This window comes from Denticeps clupeoides, chromosome 17 (assembly GCF_900700375.1).
Source record: "Denticeps clupeoides chromosome 17, fDenClu1.1, whole genome shotgun sequence".
NCBI lineage: Eukaryota > Metazoa > Chordata > Actinopteri > Clupeiformes > Denticipitidae > Denticeps > Denticeps clupeoides.
The window spans coordinates 11,276,477-11,299,439 of NC_041723.1; the positions used below are offsets into that span (position 1 = coordinate 11,276,477).

The window sequence follows — 22,963 nt, forward strand, 5'->3', positions numbered from 1 at the left end:
GTAACTGAAGGGTTGCAGGTTCAAATCCCAAACCACCATGGTTCCACTAAGGTCCCCCTTGAGCAAAGCAAAGTCCCCACACACACCCACCACACGGCTTTCATGGCTACCCTCTGCATCCATTGGTGGATGATGGGTTAAATGCAGGAGACACATTTTGTTGTGTGCACCGCATGCTGTACTACATCACAATGACAATCACTTCAATGATGGCAGTGGGGAACAAAAGTATTTAAAAAGCATTTTCTGTTGAGACTACTGGAAGTATTTACTGTACATCTAAAAAATAAATGATTTCCTACGTTTTAAAAGATCTGCCCTGCAAACTGAATGGCTCCTGCAACTTTTTCATAGCTTTAAATTGATCTAAAATGTTATCTATTTTCGCAGATATGGATATTTGGTGTGTGATGGCTCTTAATATACAGTACAGGCCAAAAGTTTGGATACACCTTCTCAATCAATGTGTTTTCATTATTTTCATGACCATTTACATTGGTAGATTCTCACTGAAGGCATCAAAACTATGAATGAAAGGTGAAATAACTGAAAACATGTTTTATATTCTAGTTTCTTCTAAATAGCTTTGGCATTCTCTCGATGAGCTCTCTACTTTTTTTCTTTTACGGCATTTATCAGACGCCCTTATCCAGAGCGATTTACAATCATTAGTTACAGGGACAATCTCCCTGGAGCAACTGAAGGTTAAGTGTCCTGCTCAGGGACACAATGGTAGTAAGTGGGATTTGAACCTGGGTCTTCTGGTTCATAGGCGAGTGTGTTACCCACTAGGCTACTACCACCCAGCTTCAAGAGGTCATCACCTGAAATGGTTTTCCAACAGTCTTGGCCCCTTTGCCTTCACTCTGCGGTCCAGCTCACCCCAAACCATCTGGATTGGGTTCAGGTCCGGTGACTGTGGAGGCCAGGACTCCACTTTTTGTTAAGTACATAACTCCACATGTGTTCATTCATAGTTTTGCTGTCTTCAGTGAGAATCTACCAATGTAAATTGTCATGAAAATGAAGAAAACACACTAAATGAGAAGGTGCGTCCAAACTTTTGACCTGTACTGTACACTTTACCTCAACACATCCACTTTCTTTATGTACCATTTAACAGTGAATGGCAACATTACATTTGCCTGGCCGTCCTCTGAATCTTCGCTTCGGTATAATTAGAAGGCCAGCCTCCATGACTGACTTTTGGCAGCGTCCCACCCGATGCACTCACCTTCACAGCTTGGTGTATTTTAATTTGCTGAGCCAGTATTTGCTCTCACGGTTGGCTATAATTCACCATACTTACGATGGGGTGAGGAAGCCATTTTTCAGTTAAGCTGCTGAGCAACTGATCAGTTCAAGGTACAGCTAAATTTTATGAGCCTCAGCTCTAACATTCACTGGCGCTTGTATAATGCGGCATGGCAAAAACAGACTCTTAGAAAGGGGGAGGACTCAAAGGCCAAGACTCAGATTAGTGTTTCACTCAATGCTTTTGACGGTCTTTAAAATGTAATTACCAGCTTCAAACTTTAATCATCATGCACTGAGAAGCTTTTAGTGTGTGGCATTTATTCACAAGGAGGCTGACAGGTGGTCAATAACCGGATTGATGGTAATAATAAAGTCTGGATGGCCAAGCAAGCAGTTGATCTCTAATATCTTCAGGTTTGCAGACGTCCAGTAATTGCTCTAAAAGTAAATATATATTTTTTTATTGGACACTCTGGCATGTTAAGAGTCATCGTTATTTCTATCCGCAACGGAAATGTAATGAAGTTATTTAATAGTGGTCATTTAGATCTCAAAACCAGAAACAATCTTTTGCTAATAAGACAAATTGCTGGATAGAAATCAAAGACTCCGCAGCAACAGCTTGTGAATAATAAACCGCAGCGGCCTGACAATGTGACTGGCTGGATAAAACAGTTACGTCCCTGTTAAGGCCAGGTGCCAACTCTGTGCCAAGATTGGGAAAATTGATTTGGCTGGATTCATTGTAAATGTGACAAAAGTGAAAAAGACAGCCAGACGAAGATTGTTCTTTTCAAAAAGCTGTTATTAAAGCTCACCCAGTCTCAGTGAGATATCCATTACCAATGCAATTTAAAATGGGGTAATTTTGCAAAGTCAATAGCACTTAAAATTGCCTCAACCATTTATCTCAGGCTATATTTAACCGCTGTCCAGGAAAGTAACCCAGAGCATTAACACATATTAGACTTCTGAATATATCCACATCCTTCATAAAACCACCCGCTCACTGGGAGATTCCATTTTTTTTCTTTAGACAGGTGAAAATAGGATGTGGAGGCACTCGCTGAAATGTGACACGGTGCAGAAGGTAACCTCGCTCTGTGTTGAGATGGGTGTGTTGGAAAGAATTACAGATCAAAGAGTAGCACGTTACTGCTGTGTCCCACCGGAGACACGTTTACTTCAAAGGGTCTAAAAACAGATGAGTTAGATCACACGCGTAGTGGCGATGCAGGACTGGGTGGTCATGAATGAATCAGACACAGGCTCACAAAAAGAGATTAAATCAGTACCAAAGACAGACATAAAGCAGGTTATATAATATCTAGATATCGAGTTAAATGCAAGAAATACCCCCACAGGAGATGCCATCCATGACCATGAGTATAGAGGAGTTATGTGTCTTTCATAATGCTTGAATCAGGGGTAGACCATCATGTTCCAGGACACTTTGTGTTTCTGTTTCAAACACCCTTCAATTGGCTTCAGGCAAGGCAAATCAGGCTAAATTAAAGCAAAAAGCATTTTCAAAAAAAAAAAAAAAAAAAACAGCAGAATATGACTGCCTACCACAGAAGCAGAGCATGATCGAGCCACAACACTGTAAATTATACAGGCATATTCAGGACGAGCAGAAGTCACACAAAAATCCATCGCCCCAAAACAAAATGAATAATCCAGACTTCACTGCTACTCCAAAATCGACTCTGCGCAAAACGAAATGGGCTACTTTAATAGTTGCACAGATAGTTAACATGATCACATCTGACGAGCACAGTGCAATATTCCACAATGCCCTGAGAAGTAAAAGTGCACACGCCACCGATGGACCTACTCCACACAACATTGTCTTTAGAAATGACTGTAGCGCCATCTGCTGGAATGTACCTTTCTCTTGTCTACTTAATACTGACATGTCTTTATTTCACGTTTCTCCACCCCCTGCCTTTCCCCGGTGTCTAAAGGCAAAACAATGTCCTTTGAGATTACACTTTTAAAATGTTAAGAAGAAGAAACGCTAACAATGTTTAACATTAAGCGGCTCTGTGATACATGGTCCACTTTTTATTAAAGAGTACTGGTAACAGCTCAGTCTGTTCATTTACATTAAGGCCAATAAAGTCTGAAGGATACGATAAATGGAGAGAAAAGGAATGTGCAGGAGAAAAAAAAAATTCAGCTAGCTGACAAGGCTGAAAGGATGCATTAGGTATAAGAAATAAAAAAAAAAGAAAGAGAAACAGTGAACAGTTAGAACAAAGGAAGGGGACACTGCCCATTATAAAGCAGACCAGAACTGGAGAGAGGCTTTGGTATGATGTGCATGCAGTGCAATCTCTACTGGCACAGCAAGGATTCACCAGATCATTTTCAAAAAGAAACAACAAATGGACCGAGTGCAATCTAGCAACAGACCTGATCGATATTCATGTATGTGCGTGAATACACAACCTAATAACATAACACTTAAAAAAAACATTTAAAACAACAACCAAAAAAAAAAAAAATCCAATACAATACATTCAACAGATTAAAAACTGCATTTAGCACACCGGTGCTCTGGCTGGAGGAGGTGTGAATTGTACAGAGTTCCCGTGACCATCTGAGGTGTTCATGTCTTGAAGAACAGGAGGGGACAGGTGGTCCTGCTTCACAACAGCAGCTTTCTGTCCGGGTGATTGGCCCGGCCAGCTCGCTGGTGCCGCACTTCCAGATGCTTGCTCTGAACACGGTCAAAGTGCTCCAGTAGTTCGCCGTAGTCCATGTGAGCCTGGGTGGGACGCTTTGCACCACATTCCTGCGAGTCGTCCCTAAAACAGGAGGGCTAATTTTAACGATTTATGTCGCAAAATGTTCCACGCCTCAGCTGTGCTGAAATCTATTTGCACAAATTAAAAATCTTCTACGTATTGGCAATGCCTGAACCATTAGTGGGCATGCACCAATATAAGGCTGCAGAGGAGACAGTCGTGAGGCTGAGTGGTTGTGTTAATGGACACTTACGTGGTCCTCATTAGCTCCGGATTGGGCACGCAGCTCAGACGATTGGACAGTAGCTGGAAAGCCTGGCTCTGAGGCAGCAGCATCAACAGACCATAAAGAGCTTTGATTAGATAGGGGTTATTCTCCACATCTAAGAGCTGCAAGCGTAGGTCTGTAAAAGACAGAAGCAAATCTTAGAATAAAAAGGCAGATAGGTCTGGAGAACACAGTCTGTGAAATAAATCACTTTTTACATCAAATCAGCTCATCACATAGCTAAAGAGGCCCAGGCGAACAGTTCACAAAACAAATCCATGAAAGAAGAATATATATTTGGAGTCAGGTTGTCATACAGTTCCTCCTTGGATTTTAGAAGAATTTAGGTCTGAGAATATCAGCACATGACAAGGCATAATTCAGGATTATATCTAATCATTGGGGAAAACATATAGGGAAAAACGAGACTACTCACAAGTAAAGATAGGGCTTTCGATAAGTTGCACTAACTTGTCCACCTCCATGAGAAAGTCTACAGTCACCTCCAGGTCCCCACTAAAAGAATCTCGTTAAGGAATCTCTGAAGGATCTAACCAAGCGGTTGGATGGAAGTGCTTCGCTCTTACAATTTCAGCCACTTATGGACATCTGACGCTAGTTAGAAAATTCACCTTTGAGTTGGACAACGAAGTGCAGGAAGACTTACGGACATTATGGCTTCTCTACACAGGACCTCTTCAAAAGGAGGGGTTCAATAGCCCGGGGAAATTATAAAGTCTATAAAGTTTTTGCAAGGATTCGAAAGTGTTCTATTATATTATTTGATAGACAAGGCAATTTTCTGCTGTTTTCTCTTCGACATAAAACTGAAATTGTGGACGAATCAGCAGTATACAGTAGACAGCGGGGAGTTGGAGTCTTCTGGTCAGGGTGGGAGACACTTGTTTTCAAGGATACAACTTCTGAATGAGGTCATAGGCATGGCGGTAGTTCTGCGTCAGGAAGCAGAGGGAAACCGTGGCCACAGGGTTGTGACACCAGGAACGGTACAGACAACAGAACAGGGTACAGCTTTCCTGTGACAAGCAAAAGTGGCAGAACAGGTAAGACAAGAGCAGTGTTTTTTCAACTTATTCCACTTCACCACAACACATTTAAATGGAAGAACTAAAAGAACAGGCAGCACACTGGACTTTGTGTTAAAGCTATTTTTCCACCTGTATACAGTCATGTGAGAAAACTAGGACACCCCAATTTAAATAATCAGCTCTTTATTAGGAAATGTTCACATATTAATGTCCAATCAGGTTTTCATGTATGACTGGAAAGGAAAGTGACTTAATTACAATTAAACAACAAAAATGAAACATTTTTTTACACATAAAAAAAAAGATGAACAAAAATGTGTATTTTAATGGAGGAAAAAGTTAGGACACCCTACCCCCTAATAACTAGTGTTGCCCCCTTTAGCTGATATAACTTCGGTGAGACGCCTTTGGTGGCCTTTTACCAGTCTCTGACATTGTTTTGTTTCAGCTGTGAGATGTTTGAGGGCCCATTTCAAGTCACCCCACAGCATCTCAATTAGGGCTGCAACAACGAATCGATTGAATCGATAAAAATCGATTACTAAAAGAGTTGGCAACGAATTTCCTAATCGATTTGTTATGTCGCGCGACGCGGAGACGTTATATTTGAGCGCGGAGCAGAGTGAACACCCTCGGTCTCTCGTACACAGATGCTAGCTGAATTTGGCGCCTCATAGACAGCGCGGAGCAAAAATAAATAAAAAACAAGCGGAGGTAGAGGACAGATAGATGGCGGAGGCAGAGAAATCTGCGCGAAAATATGCAAAAGAGACATGGCACGGCACGGGAGCACCACGGCAATGATCCTGCACCTGAAACGCGTGTTTGATGAGGTCATCCAGTCATCCATCTTGACAAGCATGACAAGTTAATAACAGTAGTAAAGCAGGGGTGTTATAGTTACTTTGCATTAAAAGACTAAAGACATGTTTTTATTCACTTTTTGGACCATTCATTTTTCAATCTGTTGTCATGTATAGCTACACTGCAAAAAAAGCTTTTCTTAACTAGTAATTTTGTCTCGTTTCCAGTCCAAATATCTAAAAAATCTTAAATCAAGATTACTAGACAAGAAAAATGGCATGAGAAAATTAAGTGATGCTTAAAACTTCTGTTTGATATTATATCTCATTAAGATTAGTTTTCTTACCCCATTGGTAGGTAATTTTGCTTGTTTTAAACAAACAATCACTTAATTTTTAGATGTTTTATCAGAAAACAAGACATCATTTCTTATGCTGTTTCATGTGTCTAGTAAATGTATCTTGATTTAAGATTTTTTAGAGATCTGGACTGAAATCAGGACAAAACTACTAAGTTAGAAAAGTGTGTGTGTGTGTGTGTGTGTGTGTGTGTGTGTGTGTGTGTGTGTGTGTGTGTCAGTGTGAGAGTTTGTGAGTGTGTGCATCTGCGAGTGTGTGCATCTGCAGTGTAGTGTAGAGAACAAGTTCTGACAGTGTTCTTTATTTTTTTATAAATTATTTATCATTCTGGCAGCTCAGGTGGCACTTTATTTTAAAAAAGTCTATATTTGGCAGATGTAAAGCATACATGTGTATATTTTTGTGTTAGTCGATTTTTATTTTATTATTATTACTATAACAGCTCAAGGAGCAACATGTTTGTGCACTTTCTAAAGACTTTGGTTCTGCTTTTGAATAAAGGGTTGGAAATGAATGCTTTTCTTGTTTTTTTTTTTTTTTTTTATCCGATTCTACGATTAATTAAAAAAATAAGACAGATTAATCGATTATTAAAATAATGGTTAGTTGCAGCCCTAATCTCAATGGGATTAAGATCAGGGCTTTGACTTGGCCATTCCAGGACTCTTCACTTCTTAGTTTTTCGCCAGTCCTTGGTGGATTTGCTGGTATGCTTTGGGTCATTGTCATGTTGCAGTATCCAGTTACACTTCAGCTTTAATTTTTTGCAGATGGTTTCACATGCCCTTCAAGCACCCTCTGATACACAGTAGAATTCATGATGGATTCTATGATGGTGAGCTGGCCAGGTCCTGCTGCAGCAAAGCATCCCCAAATCAAAATACTGTCACCTCCATGCTTCACAGTTGGTATGAGGTTCTTCTCTTGAAAGGCTGTATTTGGTTTACGCAAAACGTGTCTTCTATTCTGGTGTCCAAAAAATTCAATATTAGACTCATCTGTCCGAAGAACATTATTCCAGAAGTAATTGTCTTTGTCTACATTCACTCTGGCAAACTTCAGTCTGGCCTTAATGTTTCTCTTAGAGAGCAAAGGTTTCCTCCTTGCACACCTCCAATGAAAGTCAAACTTGTGTAGTCTCTTTCTGATAGTAGTCATGCACTTTCACACTGACAGTAGCCAGAACCTGCTGTAGTTCCCGTGATGACATTTTAGGATTTTTGATGACTTCTTTGAGCATCTTACTGTCTGCTCTAGGGATCAATTTGCTTGGACTGCCAGACCTGGGCATGGTGGCAGCTGTTTTGAATGTCCTACACTTGTAAACTATTTTTCGGATGGTGGAAAGGCTGATGTCAAATTCTGTTGAGATCTTTTTAAATCCCTTACCAGACTCATAAGCGGCCACAATCTTCTTTCTGAGGGCATCAGACAGCTCTCTAGATCTCACCATGGTGCTCACTTCAACAGTCAGGAGCACAACAAACTAATCTGAGGTTTAACCAGGGCGAGGCTCCTTTACAATGCTGGGTAACTATGTACTGATCATATGCACCTGTGGTGATTCAGCTGTGTGCGATTTTAACCATTTTAAGTGGGATAATATGTGGGGGTGTCCTAATTTATTCCTCACCAGAAATTGCATTCTTTTAAAATTACATTTCACAGAAAGTTTTAAAAAGGCTTTTCTTAATTTTTTATTGTTTAGTTATATTATTTGGATCCCTCAATATCATTAAAATTGATATTAAATATCCACATGACGACATATATTTTAAAATATACAGGCTTTCATAGGGTGTCCTAATTTTTTCACATGACTGTACATTTGCAGGACAGTTTTCTGAATAACCTAAAAGTCTCTTTTAATCCTGATGGTCTCTCAGGTTTTCATCTCTATGCCTAAATGGTCATCACTGCTTCTACTCCCTTAATGCTTCAAATGTCGGTGAGTGAATACAGTGTTGAACATTACATTAAATAAAATGCATGTTCACAAAGTTGAACAGATACCACAAGGTTTTATTAACATAAAACTATAGAAAATGTGCAGTTCCAGTACTTTAGGGACGATAGATAGCTAACCTGTGTGTGCAGGTCTTTAAGCTGGTTGCGTAACTGAAAAAGCTCCGCGGATGTGAGCAGAATTGTGTTCAGTGTTTGCACCATGGTGGAGGCAAACTTCAGGTCCTCTTCCTTCAGCAAGATGTCTGCCATGGAGTGGAAGATGTTTTCGGCGTGCAGGAGCAGACAAAGCTGTCTGTACAGGAATGGCGGGGAAAGACAGATCAAACTGCGGCTGACGACAAAATGCTTTACAGAAAATGGGAGTTCAAAGCCATTCATATGAAACACTCCCGTGTTTCAGTGGTCTGGCAGGGACAGCAAATAATGCACCACGAAGCCCAGTGTGAAGCTCTACCTGATGATGAAGGCCCCCCTGATATCCAGCAGCTTCCTCTCCTGGCTGAAGCGCTTGAGAAGGTTAATCATGAATTTGTAAAAGTAGGAGTTCATGCTGGGGGTGGACGGAGAAGAGTCGACCACCTTCGAGCCTGTGACAGAATAGAGCTGATTAAACAAGGATATGTTTAAAGCACTGCAATTCTACTATAGTTTTAGGCCGTTTTAGACTTCAGAAGATGGGAAGCATTGCTCACTGGCTGATCTGACTCACCTACAGTCAGCTGCTGCCCCGTCTTTACTGGATCAGTGACATGGACCTCTGACTTGCCATCGCATGAGAGAGAGTTGTCAGTCTGTCCTGCCGGGGACGATGCAATCTCTGCAAGCACTTCCAAGTCCTTCAGGATGACCTGGGTGGATTGAGCACATTAAGTGGCGTTCTTTAAATTTTGTACACTTCTGTTCTGAGATGTCCTGAGAAGAAGACTTCAGTGAATTCTGTAGGCCCGCATGATTGAAGAAGTTACAGACATCATCAAAAACATTCTATAAAAAAATTGTATTGTCCCTCTGAGCTACAACAAAAAATCAAATACCTCATCAGATTCATCAGACAAAGTCTTCAGCAGCATGGGGAATAGACTGTCTGTGTGTCTGAACATCTAGCAGGGAAAACGGACAGTGTGAACAGGGGAGAGACTATGGAATGGCGTTGCTAACTTTACGAGAGGTTAGGTGACCCTACTCACCTTACGAGGGGTCTTGATGTAGAGGTGATATAACCACTTGAGAACGGCAATGCGAGTCATCATACCTGTAGATGAGTCGTGTAGGTGGCGATCCAACACCTGAACTATTCCGTCCAGATCTAAAGTCACCTGAATTCGGTCGACTCTGTTCACAAAAGCAGCAAAATGAGGAGTCATCGGGCTGCACTTAAACGATCAGTCATTTAGGAAATATTTACTTAAATAAGCAAAAACCCATATATATATTAGTATCTTCTTAGTAAAGAAGAAACTAACTGTATTCAACAACACAGAAGATGTCAGTGTACAACTTGTGTAAAAGTGTAAATTTACTGTCTCCTTAAAATAACTTAACACACATCCATTAATATCTAAACCACTGCCAACAAAGGTGACTACAACCCTAAGTGAAAATGTCTACTAAAAAAACACATCTGTAAAATAAATGGTGCAAACGCTAAATTTCAAGTTGTGAGAGAACAAAACATGAAAAATGGCAATGAGGTGAATACTTTTAAGGTATGAGTGTGTGTGTTCTTACCCTGCAGCAGTAAAGAAAGAGATATTGCTGAATCCCACCGAATCTTGAGAAGTGTTTAGAGAATCTACAAAATATCATAATAAAATATTTTAATCTCTTGAAAGAAATAAAAAAAGGGAGTAATGATATCAATTATTACAATTACATTTCTTTTAATATATATGCGCTTGTATGTGTGTTCATGTTTAATTTGAATTAAAACACTCATTATTTTATTAAACTTTTTGGCTTGTTTGTTTCCCCCTTTCTTTTCATAAGACAAAAACAACATTCTTTCACAATATTCTATGCCAAAAAAATGTTTCAAATGATTTTGAAATGAATAAAACATTAATTACGAATAAATAATGAACTATACACCCTTTTACAAGTTATATGTAGAAATTATATAAATATATTATATTAAATTATTTTCTGAATATTTTATTCATATCATAATTATTTTTGTCTTATTTCATGAAATAGAAGCAAGAAAAAAAAAATTTCTTGCATTGGCCGGGAATCGAACCCGGGCCTCCCGCGTGGCAGGCGAGAATTCTACCACTGAACCACCAATGCATTGCTGTCAGTGCATTCTCCTCTTCAACTGAAAAAGACACGTCACCGTGCCAGGGAGAACCAATCAAGTGACAGTAGGAGGGGTGAGTCTGGTGAGAGTGTGGGGGGAGGCCTGAGCCTGAACGTGTGGAGTGTAGGAGCAGCAGCAGGGGAGGAAGCAGAACTGAATGCAGATCACATGCCCGGCAGCTGATGGCCCACTGATGTTTTTTTTTTTACTAATTTATCCACCCATTTAGCTTTAATAACCTTAACAAGGTTGGGGGAACCATTTACATTTATGGCACTTGGCAGACGCCCTTATCCAGAGCGACTTACAACGTAATTACAAAGTAATCAGTTCTGGTTCACTAGAACTCAAATCATAAATAAGATCACTTTATTCACTCTGTTGTAGTTTTTCTTGCATAGGTCAGACTATGAGAAAGTTACTAGTTAGCACTTAAGCTTATACCAGAAATTCCATTCAAAATCCAGATACAGTCACATGTTTAAACATCTGAATCACTAAAGTTAAAAGCCACACAATTTAGGAAATAGGGCTCATATGTATGTTTAAAAGCATTTTTTTCCCCACAAAAGCTGAATAAGTCATAAAAACACTTTTTAGAAGTTGAATGTAGACAATCTAGAAAAATTAATGTTATATTAAATCATTTTTAAATTTTCCTCTATTTTGTTTAATTAAATAGAAGCAAGAAAAAAAAACTTTCTTGCATTGGCCGGGAATCGAACCCGGGCCTCCCGCGTGGCAGGCGAGAATTCTACCACTGAACCACCAATGCATTGCTATCAGAGCCTTCGCCTCTTCGACTGAAAAAGACACGTCACCATGCCAGGGAGAACCAATCGAGCGACAGTAGGAGGGGTGAGACTGGTTAGACCGCTGCAGAACAGCCAATGAGAGTGTGGGGGGAGGCCTGAGCCTGAACGTGTGGAGGGTAGGAGCAGCAGCAGGGGGAGAAAGCAGAACTGAATGCAGATCACATGCTGGCCTGCTGATGGCCCACAGCTTAAAGCAAAATGCTAAACATGTTTGTGCACAAGGATGAAGGAAAATTATACATAAATCTCCCTTAAATAAATAAAAAAATTAAAACACACTGATTTAAGTCAGAGTGAAGATGAATCTTATTTTCTGGCATAATTCCCTGATAAATTCAAAATGCAATATCTTCCCTGCTTCTACAGGTATGTGACATGCTGTTTTTACACATTTATCCACCCATTTAGCTTTAATAACCTTAACAAAGCACCATCCCCACACTCTGCTCCCCAGTCGCCTATCATGGCTGCCCATTAAGTGTGGTGGGTTAAAAGCAGAGGACACATTTTGTTGTGTCACCGTGTGCTGTGCTGTGTATCACAATGACAATCACTTCACTTTCAATTCACTTGGCAGACGCCCTTATCCAGAGCAACTTACAACATGCTTTCATGTTACCATGAGTGAAGTAATCAGTTCTGGTTCACTAGAACTCAAATCATAAATACAATCACTTTTATTCACTCTGTTGTTTTTCTTGCATAGGTAAGACTATGTGAAAGTTACTAGTTAGTCTAAGTATCTAAGTATCAAGTGAAAATCACATAATTTACACAACTTTTCTCTAAAGAGGAAGGTTTTAAGCTTATACCAGAAATTCCACTCAAAATCCAGATACGGTCACATCTGAATTACTAAAGTTAAAAACCAAACAATTTAGGAAATAGGGCTCTTATGTATGTTTAAAAAATTAGTTTTTCATGTAATAAATCATTCATTAAATTAATTATAAAACACTTTTTAGAAGTTGAATGTAGACAATCTAGAAAATAAATGTTATATTAAATAATTTTTAATTTTTCCTCTATTTTGTTTAATTAAATAGAAGCAAGAAAAAAAAAACTTTCTTGCATTGGCCGGGAATCGAACCCGGGCCTCCCGCGTGGCAGGCGAGAATTCTACCACTGAACCACCAATGCATTGCTGTCAGAGAAGTCTCTTCTTCGACTGAAAAAGACACGTCACCGTGCCAGGGGGAACCAATCGAGTGACAGTAGGAGGGGTGAGTCTGGTGAGACCGATGCAGAACAGCCAATGAGAGTGTGGGGGGAGGCCTGAGCCTGAACGTGTGGAGGGTAGGAAGAGCAGCAGGGGAGGAAGCAGAACTGAATGCAGATCACATGCTGGTCAGCTGATGGCCCACAGCTTAAAGCAAAATGCTAAACATGTTTATGCACAAGGATGAAGAAAAATCGTACATAAATCTCCCTTTAATAAACAGGACAATTTAAATATACTGATCTAATTCAGACTGAAGATAAATCTTATTTTCTGGCATAATTTGCTGATACATTCAAAATGCAGTTTTTTCCCCTGCTTCTACAGCTATGTGACATGCTTAATTTTAATAATTTATCCACCCATGTAACATTAATAACCTTAACAAGGTTGGGGGGAAGCAGAGTATCCAGTCAAAATCCAGATACTGTCACATGTTCAAACAGCTGGGCAACTACAGCTAAAAACCCTACCTTTTAGAAAATACTTAAAATACTCTTATGTATGTTTAAAAAAAAAAAAAAAAAGTTGTTTTTCCCCACAGAAGCTGATTTTGAATTGAGTAAAACATTCATTAAATAAATTAAGTTCTACATAGACATTCTATAACAAAATGTTATATTCAATTATTTTCCTCTATTTTGTTTAATTACATACAAGCAAGACAAAATTTTTGCTTGCATTGGCCGGGAATCGAACCCGGGCCTCCCGCGTGGCAGGCGAGAATTCTACCACTGAACCACCAATGCATTGCTGTCAGCGCATTCTCCTCTTCAACTGAAAAAAGACACGTCACCGTGCCAGGGAGAACCAATCAAGTGACAGTAGGAGGGGTGAGTCTGGTGAGAGTGTGGGGGGAGGCCTGAGCCTGAACGTGTGGAGGGTAGGAGGAGCAGCAGGGGGAGGAAGCAGAACTGAATGCAGATCACATGCCCGGCAGCTGATGGCCCACAACTCAACTCTTGTCCATGCGGATAAAGATTTTTTTTTTTTTTTTTACAAAAAGCTCACTTTAATAAATAAGAAAATTTAAAACACACTGATTTAATTCAGAGTGAACATAAATCTCATAATTCTTATAAATCTGTCATAATTCCTTCATTAATTAGGGCCCGAGCACCGAAGGTGCAGTGCAGCCATAGGCTGACCTGCACTGAATGTGCAAAGCACTATTGTTTTTGCAAAAGATTATTATTCTCCTTCTTGCAGATTTTGCAGTTTTAAAGGTGCTTCCTATGCACAAAATTATTTGCCCCACACATCACAATTCACGCAAATACAATTCACTCCAAATTTGACTTATATGTAGAACAAAGGTTTATCATGCTAAATTGCAAATCTTTTTTTTGATAGCATAGCTTGGAATTGCTAGCTGACAAATGTACATGTAATTTTTTGGGAAATATAAAAAATTAATAAATTGCACTAAACATTGAGTAATCAAGATGAAACTTCATAGAAATATTCAGTCTCGCACCATAATCATATATGAATTGACACCTTGGTATAGCACCACCAACTGGCAAGAGAAAAAGTACCACTTCGCACTTTCTATTGTAATGCTCGTACACTGTTAATCAGATAAACATAAAATTTGGTCACTATGTTGTGAACATGTTCCTTATGAAGTGTTTATAAGGAATTTTTGTTTTGCCTACAACACTTCAAATGCAGGATACAAGCTATGATTTTGGAGCAAACAGTTGTTTGCAGTAAAATCTGAACAAATGTCCCATTCACATCCATTAGCTAAAATGCATCTAAATTTTTTACATGACATGTGTTCTCACATCCCAAACCTAAAAGGGGTGGGGCCGAGCTGGGGCCTACAATTACATCACAGGGTGTTGCACCATGTTTGTGAGGGCCCATTAATCACTGCTTTCGACTATATTTCAAAACTCGTTTTTTTGCCCCCTGCTCCTAACAGCTACATTACATGCTTTTTTTTACTCATTTATCGGCTCATATAGCATTAATAACCTTAATAAGGTTGGAGGGCAACAGGTATTATGCATGCAATTTTTTTCTAGTTTTTTTTTCCATAAAATACAAGCAATTCATTATTTCTCATTCATTCTCTACTTAGTGCTAAATCATTAGGCATATAATATATTATTGGCCACTATGTGTTTATGCCGCTGTGGTGGCGATCTGGAATAAGCTGCCCCTTTGAAAACTTTTATTCCTGACAACATCTATGGAATCAGAACACTGCCAATAATCAAACGTGCACAAACCAAAAGCCACAAATGTAGATTGTGGTCACAAATGCAGAAAAGCAATGCTTCATGTGTTTCGTGCAGAAAAGCTATTTTTAGGATGCATACACAAATGTGTTTCATTTTAAACAATCTATATTTGTAAATATTTAAAACAATTGTGCATTTACATAATTAAATGTTGAATTTATTTGTAAATTGTTGAATCTGTATGTACAAAACCCCTGGATTTGCTTATGCGATCTTGGCAGTGTCCTGACACGCTTTAGTGTCAGAGATGTGGGTTGCGGAATCGATCCTAACAATTCTCTAAGTGAGAGTGAAAAGGTGAATAACTGGCACAGACGTTCACACACCATTGAGGTCATCCTGTGACTTGGGTGGGCTGCCTTCTCTTGGAGGAGAAACTGTGGATTGTGTGTCCTCATCTTCATCATCTTCAGGAGTGATTAGCTTCATCAAGCTGTGGTTACAAGCACTGGCCACCTCCTTTGTGCCTGATCAGGATAGGTTAAGGAAAACACTAGCAACGACCTCAAAGTTCTTATCTTACAGACAGTGAGCAGGCTAGAAAATACAACCCTCAGCTCAATCTACTGACATGAAGCAAGACAAGGATACTCTTTTTGCGATCATCGTAGGACAGGCAAGGTAACACAGCGGTTAGGATTCCAGAAGAGTAGGGTAGCACCACACGGCCAGCAAGCTGGATAAACTCTCTCATCCACGTCATGGCGGTTAGCTGGATCAGGTCATTCGCTGTGAAGAAAGCAAGAAAACATCCAGATATTGCCTTCAAAAATCAGTGGCCCACAACTTCAGGATTCACACAAGATGTTCCAAAAAGAGATGGGAGGTATATTAAAATAGGGTTTGGCCTACATTGGATTCTTTATGCCTAATACTTGTTGTATAAAAAAAGCCTGGTTCAGGAGTCCATGCAGTCAGGAGCGTCGGGTGAGTGCGGACTGAGCACAGACCTTTTTCTGCTCATCAGAGCAAATCTAAAGCCACACTGCACGCATGCATCAGGAGATTTATACTCTATCCTCACAATATAGTCATTTTCTACATCGCACGCAGAACAGGCCGGCTACAAGTATATTCAATATATTGCCCACCCCTAACTACTATTACTGATATGTAGGTGGGATCTAACTTAGCAAAACAACAAAAACCAAACCTCAAAAGCAACAATAATTTCAGCAGTGCCCTGTCTCATGTGTGATTTGCATCTTGTCAGACAAACTAATCATTTAATTTCAGACAGCTACTCTGTCTAGGAATAGAATGCATCAGAGTGATAATGAACACCGTTCACAATGTATACAAACTAAAATAAAAAAAAGATCAAAACCTTGGTAATGTGACAAGAATACCAAAATATCAAATGTCAATATGTATTGTTCACCAGCAAACACGACAGTTTCACCATGCTTTCTGATTTCTTAAAATTCTGCATCAGAGTTTCCCATCACTAATGAAGATATTAACTACAGAAAGCTCTGATACGTCACATCACTTTTACTTAGCAATACACACATCCAGCTTCAACAATGGTGTCCCAGCGGTCACTTACTGAGTTTCGACTCGTCAGACACCTGGCAGTGTATAACAAGAATGTTGGCCATCTCTGCGAACTTCACGCTAGAAGGTGTTTTCTTAATCTCCTTCAGGAACTCACCCAAGACTACTTCACACCTGAAAGATGACAAGCAGAACTTCAACATCAAGCAGCCATTCAAAAAAAAAAACAGAATGAGATGCCAAGAGCAGAAGTTGAAGAGTTTGAAAGGTTACTTACATTCGTCTGATTTCTTTGCTGCCATCTCCTAAAATCTGGAAGAGGCCATCCAAAATTTCTGGCAGGTAGTCGAGAAGGTTGATGTCAGGGACAGATTCTAAAACTAGGATCTGGAACAAAAATAAATAAATAGATAAACCGCTTTTATACCAGTGACACCATGGGGACACCTATGATTGGGCACATCTTTTGATACATCTTTTGTTCTAAATCATCTCCTTTGGCTACGCCAAACTCACCCAGGAAATGATGAATTGACGGGCATACTGATTATTAGAGTAGATTCTCTCCCGCAGCAGGGGGACAAATGCCACCAGGTCAAATTTATTGCTTTCTGTGACAATGTCCTGCAAAATCAATCAAATAAACATAGCGTTGAGCGTTACCACATTACATCTAATAGTTTGTTTAACACAAAAACACACACCTTCAGCAGTCGGTCAAGAAGTTCAGATCCACTCTTCACGTTGGGGTCAGGGTCTGCTGCAAGCTGGAGTGATGAAAATGTAACAAAAACCTTCATATCAGAGTCTATATGCATTTTTAATTAGATTAGATCTAATTTGAGAAACAGTCCCCTGATGCCTCATTCCCGCCAGCATTTTTGTAGTTGTTGGTGGAAGTCCTGTACCTTACTGAGCCCATCGAACAGCACGTTGAAGTGAGGCAGCACTGCTCCTCTGGCCACCTTCACTATGTTATAAAGAGCCTCACAGGCATAGTAGCGAAGCCGGCTGTCAGAGTCATTGAAACAGGTGAGCACCGGCTCGATGAGCTCCTTCAGATACAGCCCGGAATCCTGGGGGATTTCATACAGGAAGTATTATACACAGGAAATGTCTGCACTGTGCATCTCCAACTTAGTTCAATGGTTCAAACTATTTCTGAAACTCATTCAAGACTAATTCTTGACACGATGAACAGTCAACTTTACGAAAAATTCAAGTTTGTTCTGAATGAGACCTCAGCTGAATGTGAGAAAATGTGTATGAATGTCTACATTATCAGAAATTGCTTTTATTACATTACAAACTACTACTGACTAATGACTTGACTTGTCTTCTTGTGATGAATGTGGCACAGAAAGCACGCAGTAAACGTCCACCTTACCTTTCCAAGGGCGATCGAACATGCTGCCAGGCCAATAAGTCCCCCCTTGCGACTATGCGGATGCTGGGACAGAGCAAACTCAGATGCCAAAATCTGAATGACATGTCGGATCTGGGTGGAGTTGTTCTGAGCGACAAATTCCCTCACAAGTCTGAAAAGTGACAGTGATTATTGTAGCCCGGGGGGGCAGAGTCACTCATTTGCACACACGTAAATAAAGAATATTCAAATGAGGATGAAAGTCTGACAGGTTCACAAAGACTTGGGGCTTCTATCACGACACAACATGCAGATCAATTTTATACACACACACATACAAACCAATCAAAAGCTTAGTGTCATTTAGAAACATCTTTTTGATAGGAAAAATGTGTTTGGGGCATTGAAAAGACATGAGTCATCGAGTCAATCCAGATATTGATCATGTTGTAAATGACTCTGGTTGCTGGAAACGGCTGTAATGATGCAACAATAAGTCTACAGTCCCAATTGAATTCTGTGTCCCTGTTAACCCAAGTTAACCCACTGCTCACCAAGGGTGATGGTTAAAAGCAGAGGACACGCTTGAATGTGTGCTGTGTACTATGCTGTTCATCACAATGATGAAAGAAAAATCACTTTCAAGGAGTAAAGAAGCATTAAAAGCAATAAATTCACAACAGTACAGTATCAGCAGATGAGGATTATGTAATCATTTCAAACTCTTTATTACCATTGCTTTCTATATATTACAAGTGTGCCACGTCTAGACGGGTAAACAACGCAAGTAAGTGGGACTATTAGCACGATGGACATGTCCAGGGCTGTGACAGTCTTACTTCTCGATCTCCAGGGCCGCGACCTTCCTCTTCTCGTACAGTTTGTCGTTGAGCGCCCGCACGATGTTCGGCGTCAGCGGGGAGAAATCCTTCTCCGTGTTCATCCTTGCCAGGCTACTGGATAAAAATGGTGCCCCGGGCTGTAAAAGCGGTCGCCGCCGCGTAAAAAGAACGACGTTTATGCCCCAAAGTCTACCCCTCGCTGCGGTGCAGAGGACGACAGCAGTAAAGAGCTGCTCGCTATAATAATAATAATAATAATAATACACACGAAACGCGTGACAAATAGCCGACACGTCACGTGGCCGCGGTAATAAAACGGGATATTAAACAAACACGTTGTAAACGATAAAAAAAAAAAACACGGGAGAGGAAGAGCCGCTGCTGTGACACGACTAGCCGACCTGACGGCAGGAAAACCCCGCGACGGGGGCGCGTATCCGAGCGTCGGGGGACGTCGTATTAAAAGCCGCCACCCCCTTGTCCCCGCGGGGAAGGCGACAGGCAGAGAGCGGGCGGACGGGTGGGCTGCGACGAGGTACAGTGCGGAGGGACCGTGCGGGGTAACTCGTGTAGCCGCGCTCGGCCCCGCGTCACGTGACTGCCTCGCCAGGCCCGTCGGTCGAGCGCAGAGCGCTTCATCGACGCTCGACTGCCGCTGCCTTCCCGCCGAAACGACCCACGTTTCCTCAGACCTGGCTACGTCAGCCAACATTTACATTTGCGGCAGGTCGCAATATAGTCCTTGAAGATGGAACGGGATGGTTCCACCACCGAGGAGCCAGGACTCTGCACTTTACATAGATATCCCTTTGTGTTCTGTTACATTTCATTTGCAAACTTTTCAATTGTCTTACATTTATATTAAAACTTGCACTTAAACATGGGTGTGATGCTGCATTTGTAATTACTGTTTTCCATGCCGTCCACTTGCATCATTCCAGAAATGATGCAAAGCTTTTTTCCCCCTGAAAAAAAAAACTAGTCATGTGACAGTGCAAGCGGCCTGACTTGAGTGCATGAGCAAGGCGCAGTGCCCACACACTGCTCCCCGGGCGCCTGTCCTGGCTGCCCCACTGCTCACCAAGGGTGATGGTTAAAAGCAGAGGAGCATCGCTTCACATCCAGACCCTCAGAGACCCGCTGGATGTGAAGCACGAGGAAGTAGACCTCATACAGTTCTTAGCACGTCGATAGCGCATTTCTGTAACGCTTGCGGTGTAATGTCACAAGGATTCTTAATTAGTGAGGAACCTAGCGAGCTGGTAGCGTCGTAGCTCGATTACGGGAATGCATTATCAACTATATCAATTATATTATTAGGGTCCAGCAGGTCTCAGGTCGGGCCACTTGCATTGTCACATTATCAGTTTTTCTTTTTTTTTCCTTCGTCCTCCCCGTTTTTTTTTCACCTCGATGACTCAAGAATCAGAAAATAAAAGTAATGTTTACTTCCCTTTATGATCACTAGAGGGCACTGTAGTCCTATAAAGTTCGACGTGAGCCTGTGAAAATAATTATGCATTTGAGTCGCAACATGTAGAATCCAGCAGTCCTGATTTAATATGTCACCCTCACCTGCCATCTGAATGTGTGGTATAAATAATGTAACCACGAGCTTACTTATGGTAATTAAAACTCCCGATTATTACCGCCACTGTCCGTATAAAGTCGTCCTCTAAGCGCTGCATTAGAAAAGTTGCACTGGAAGCCCCGTGCCGGCCAGGCCTGAGGGACAGAGCGATGGAACGATGGCATCGTTTCGAACTGTCACGTCTGCGTGAAAACCCCGGACGGGCATCATGGCCGCGGCCGCAGGTGATGCGCATCATCCCCCGTCTGGCCCACGGCTATTTAATGCCTGGTGGGACGCCGGGTGAGACTCGTGGTGGACTCTCTGGTCGAGCGGCGGTTCGAGGCATCGTTACGATGAGCCTTCTTTACGTCGGGAAGGTGTACAGTCGACCAAATGTGTTTCAGGGTTAAAAAAAAAAAAATTCACGATAATCCAACACGTTTCATGTCTGCTCGCAGGTGTTTTGCTGTTTCGTCCTTCTCCTCTGCCTCTTCGACGGTGGCGTTGTCGGTGAGCGTAGCACTTTTTGTGGCGCGGGGTTCGAGGGTCGCGCATTATTAATGTGTCGTCTGCGTTTAGGGCAATGTGACGTCACGCGCTGCACTGATCCCAATCGCTGCGTCCTGGCCTATAATAAGATCACCTGCAAATGTGTGACCGGCTACTACGGCGACCTGTGCGACAAAGGTAGTCACCATGCAAATTAGTCGTCGACCCGTGGCCCTTCACTTCTGACTTTTGGTCTCTCGTTGGTTTTTTTTTTTTTTTTTTTTGTCCCAAGCTGTGAAGATGAATGTCGTGTGCGGGAAAGACTTCATTACCATCATGGTCCAAGATGATTTCTTCAAGTATCACAACATAGGGGTGGAATCTCTTCATTTGCAGAACGAATCGTGCCGAGCGCAACAAGAGGTGATCGGCAACGTCTCGTACTACTTAGTACGGACCTACAAAGACCAGTATGTGGCCTGTGGTGGGAACCCGCTCGAGGTGACCGGATTATTAGTTGATGTTCGCGGTTTCCACAGTTGATCGACTTCTTGGGGTTTTTTATTTCTCTCCTCCCCTTGTTCACCACGGTCTCGCAGGCAAACATCACACACGTTTCCTATTCCTTAACGCTGATGTCGGACCCGCAGGGCTATCAGAACATCGTTCGCGAGCCGGTGGTGAAGATTTCCTACTCTTGCGTCTACCCGTATGTCCGCAGCGTCAGCCTCCCTTTTCCGATCATCCCAGCCTCCAGGTAGAAACGTTCCTCAACATGTTCATGTTGCAAGGTCCGCCGTCTGTGCCGCGCCTTTTAGAAATTAAGAGTGTTTTCAATTAAAAGCGAGACGTTCATGCGGGTCGAGGACCTGGATGCGAAGGTCGAGATGAGCCTCTTCAAAGATGCCACGTATTCCGAGGCCTTCAGCTCCTTTCCCACGTTCCAGCTGAACGACAAGGTGTACGTACAGGTCAGCGTCACCCAGCCCGAGGACATCTTTTCCCTGATTGTGAAAGACTGTTGGGGCTCCCAGTCTGCCGAGCACAACCAGACCGCAGGCCTCATGTATTCCCTGCTGGAGGAGGGGTGAGCTGTGGTTTTAATACAGGGGGGGGGGCTCCTGGAACCCCAGGTTTAACCCGACCGCTTTCTTCGCCCCTCATGCAGCTGCGTGAGTGACCACACTGTCATGTTCTTGAACGAGACCGGGGAAGACGAGCAGGTCAACGGCAGAAATTCCACCGTTCGCTACTCCTTTGACATGTTCCGGTTTGTGACCGAGCCGTACGACCTTTACCTCCACTGCAACGTGTTCCTGTGCACGCCGGATGATGCTGAATTATGCATTCCTGTAAGGTTTATGTATATATTCAAATATGCTGCTACTCTCCTTTTGTTAATCATATTTTAAGTGTTCCTGTTTTTTTAAATGCTTGAGAAGGGAATACTTACGCAGTTTCGTTCACCGCTTTCCAGAAGTGCAGTGGCATCACAAAGCGGGAGGCTGGTGAGCCCACACAAGGCCTTCTGTCCTACGGACCAATCAGAATAGATGAACCAGCCAATCACAAATCCAGTGAGTGTGAATCAAACACTGTATAAAGTGTTGTGTGTTTTTTTTTTTTTTTTTTTTTTTTAAAAACAGAAAAGGGAAATTTATATTAATCAAGTGGGACACTGCTCACCAAGGCTGATTTGGTTAAGTGCAGAAGACACGTTTCCTTGTCAGTGTTTCATAATGACAATCACTTTCACTTGTTTCTTTATTTTTATCTTTTCTTTTTCCGCCCCCTCTTGCACTACAGATGGAATCATGGTTTTGCTGCTTCCAGTGGGCACAGTTTGGGTCCTGGGCATTTTTCTGCTCATCCTCATCTCCATGGCAAAGGCTGGCAACCGGCGGCAGTCCTTCCCTTTTCAAAATAGAGACTGAAATAAAATCTGCATATTTGGTTTTTATGACTTATTTCTTCCCTCTTTCTTTCACAACACTCCGGTGTGTGTGTATATATATATATTGCACAATCCCAACATGCTTTTACCAAGTAAAGCACCATGTAGATGGTCAAAATATGCACCCACACACCCCAGAATTTATTTTTAAAAACAGCTCGAGGGGACTTTACATGTCGCGTGTGTTCCCCTCGGCAGCCTG

General features: G+C 41.6%; 2 protein-coding genes and 4 non-coding genes across 7 annotated transcripts; 1 reads left to right on the top strand and 5 right to left on the bottom strand.

Annotated features, from left to right (window-relative positions):
- Window positions 1-2,967: 2,967 nt before the first annotated feature.
- Window positions 2,968-19,347, bottom strand: vac14 (vac14 homolog (S. cerevisiae)). The gene is made up of 19 exons (XM_028958314.1): window positions 18,743-19,347; window positions 17,925-18,075; window positions 17,446-17,613; window positions 17,242-17,304; window positions 17,054-17,161; window positions 16,815-16,924; window positions 16,590-16,711; window positions 15,632-15,769; window positions 15,367-15,507; window positions 10,187-10,250; window positions 9,646-9,790; window positions 9,493-9,558; window positions 9,168-9,306; window positions 8,913-9,045; window positions 8,576-8,750; window positions 5,197-5,315; window positions 4,715-4,794; window positions 4,264-4,414; window positions 2,968-4,070 (listed from the first exon to the last, which is right to left on the bottom strand). Exons 1-19 carry the CDS (start codon window positions 18,844-18,846, stop codon window positions 3,911-3,913), a joined length of 2,337 nt encoding a protein of 778 aa, XP_028814147.1. The 5' UTR covers window positions 18,847-19,347; the 3' UTR covers window positions 2,968-3,910.
- Window positions 10,674-10,744, bottom strand: trnag-gcc (transfer RNA glycine (anticodon GCC)). Its single transcript has one exon. It is a non-coding gene; the product is annotated as a tRNA-Gly (tRNA).
- On the bottom strand, window positions 11,459-11,529 carry trnag-gcc (transfer RNA glycine (anticodon GCC)). The gene has a single exon. It is a non-coding gene; the product is annotated as a tRNA-Gly (tRNA).
- Window positions 12,639-12,709, bottom strand: trnag-gcc (transfer RNA glycine (anticodon GCC)). Its single transcript has one exon. It is a non-coding gene; the product is annotated as a tRNA-Gly (tRNA).
- trnag-gcc (transfer RNA glycine (anticodon GCC)) lies at window positions 13,467-13,537 on the bottom strand. Its single transcript has one exon. It is a non-coding gene; the product is annotated as a tRNA-Gly (tRNA).
- Window positions 19,348-20,441: 1,094 nt separating the features above from the next.
- On the top strand, window positions 20,442-22,820 carry zpd (zona pellucida glycoprotein d). 2 transcript variants are annotated; one of them, XM_028958883.1, is made up of 9 exons: window positions 20,442-20,695; window positions 20,777-20,828; window positions 20,898-21,005; window positions 21,100-21,308; window positions 21,407-21,564; window positions 21,652-21,894; window positions 21,976-22,159; window positions 22,285-22,384; window positions 22,614-22,820. In XM_028958883.1, the coding sequence occupies exons 1-9, from the start codon at window positions 20,486-20,488 to the stop codon at window positions 22,739-22,741; spliced, it is 1,392 nt and encodes a 463-aa protein (XP_028814716.1). In that variant the 5' UTR covers window positions 20,442-20,485; the 3' UTR covers window positions 22,742-22,820. The 2 variants fall into 2 exon arrangements, with proteins under 2 accessions (XP_028814716.1, XP_028814715.1); XM_028958882.1 differs by having other exon boundaries at window positions 20,777-21,005.
- Window positions 22,821-22,963: the final 143 nt, after the last annotated feature.

Coding starts and splice junctions, on each gene's coding strand:
- vac14 (XM_028958314.1), bottom strand. CDS start 18,846: ATGAACACGGAGAAGGATTTCTCCCCGCTGACGCCGAACATCGTGCGG. Junction 16,925..17,053: donor GTCAATTCATCATTTCCTGG/GTGAGTTTGGCG, acceptor TTTTTGTTCCAG/ATCCTAGTTTTAGAATCTGT. Junction 9,791..10,186: donor TCTTTCTTTACTGCTGCAGG/GTAAGAACACAC, acceptor TTTTGTGAACAG/AGTCGACCGAATTCAGGTGA.
- zpd (XM_028958882.1), top strand. CDS start 20,486: ATGGAACGATGGCATCGTTTCGAACTGTCACGTCTGCGTGAAAACCCC. Junction 21,309..21,406: donor GTGGTGGGAACCCGCTCGAG/GTGACCGGATTA, acceptor ACGGTCTCGCAG/GCAAACATCACACACGTTTC. Junction 22,385..22,613: donor ACCAGCCAATCACAAATCCA/GTGAGTGTGAAT, acceptor CTTGCACTACAG/ATGGAATCATGGTTTTGCTG.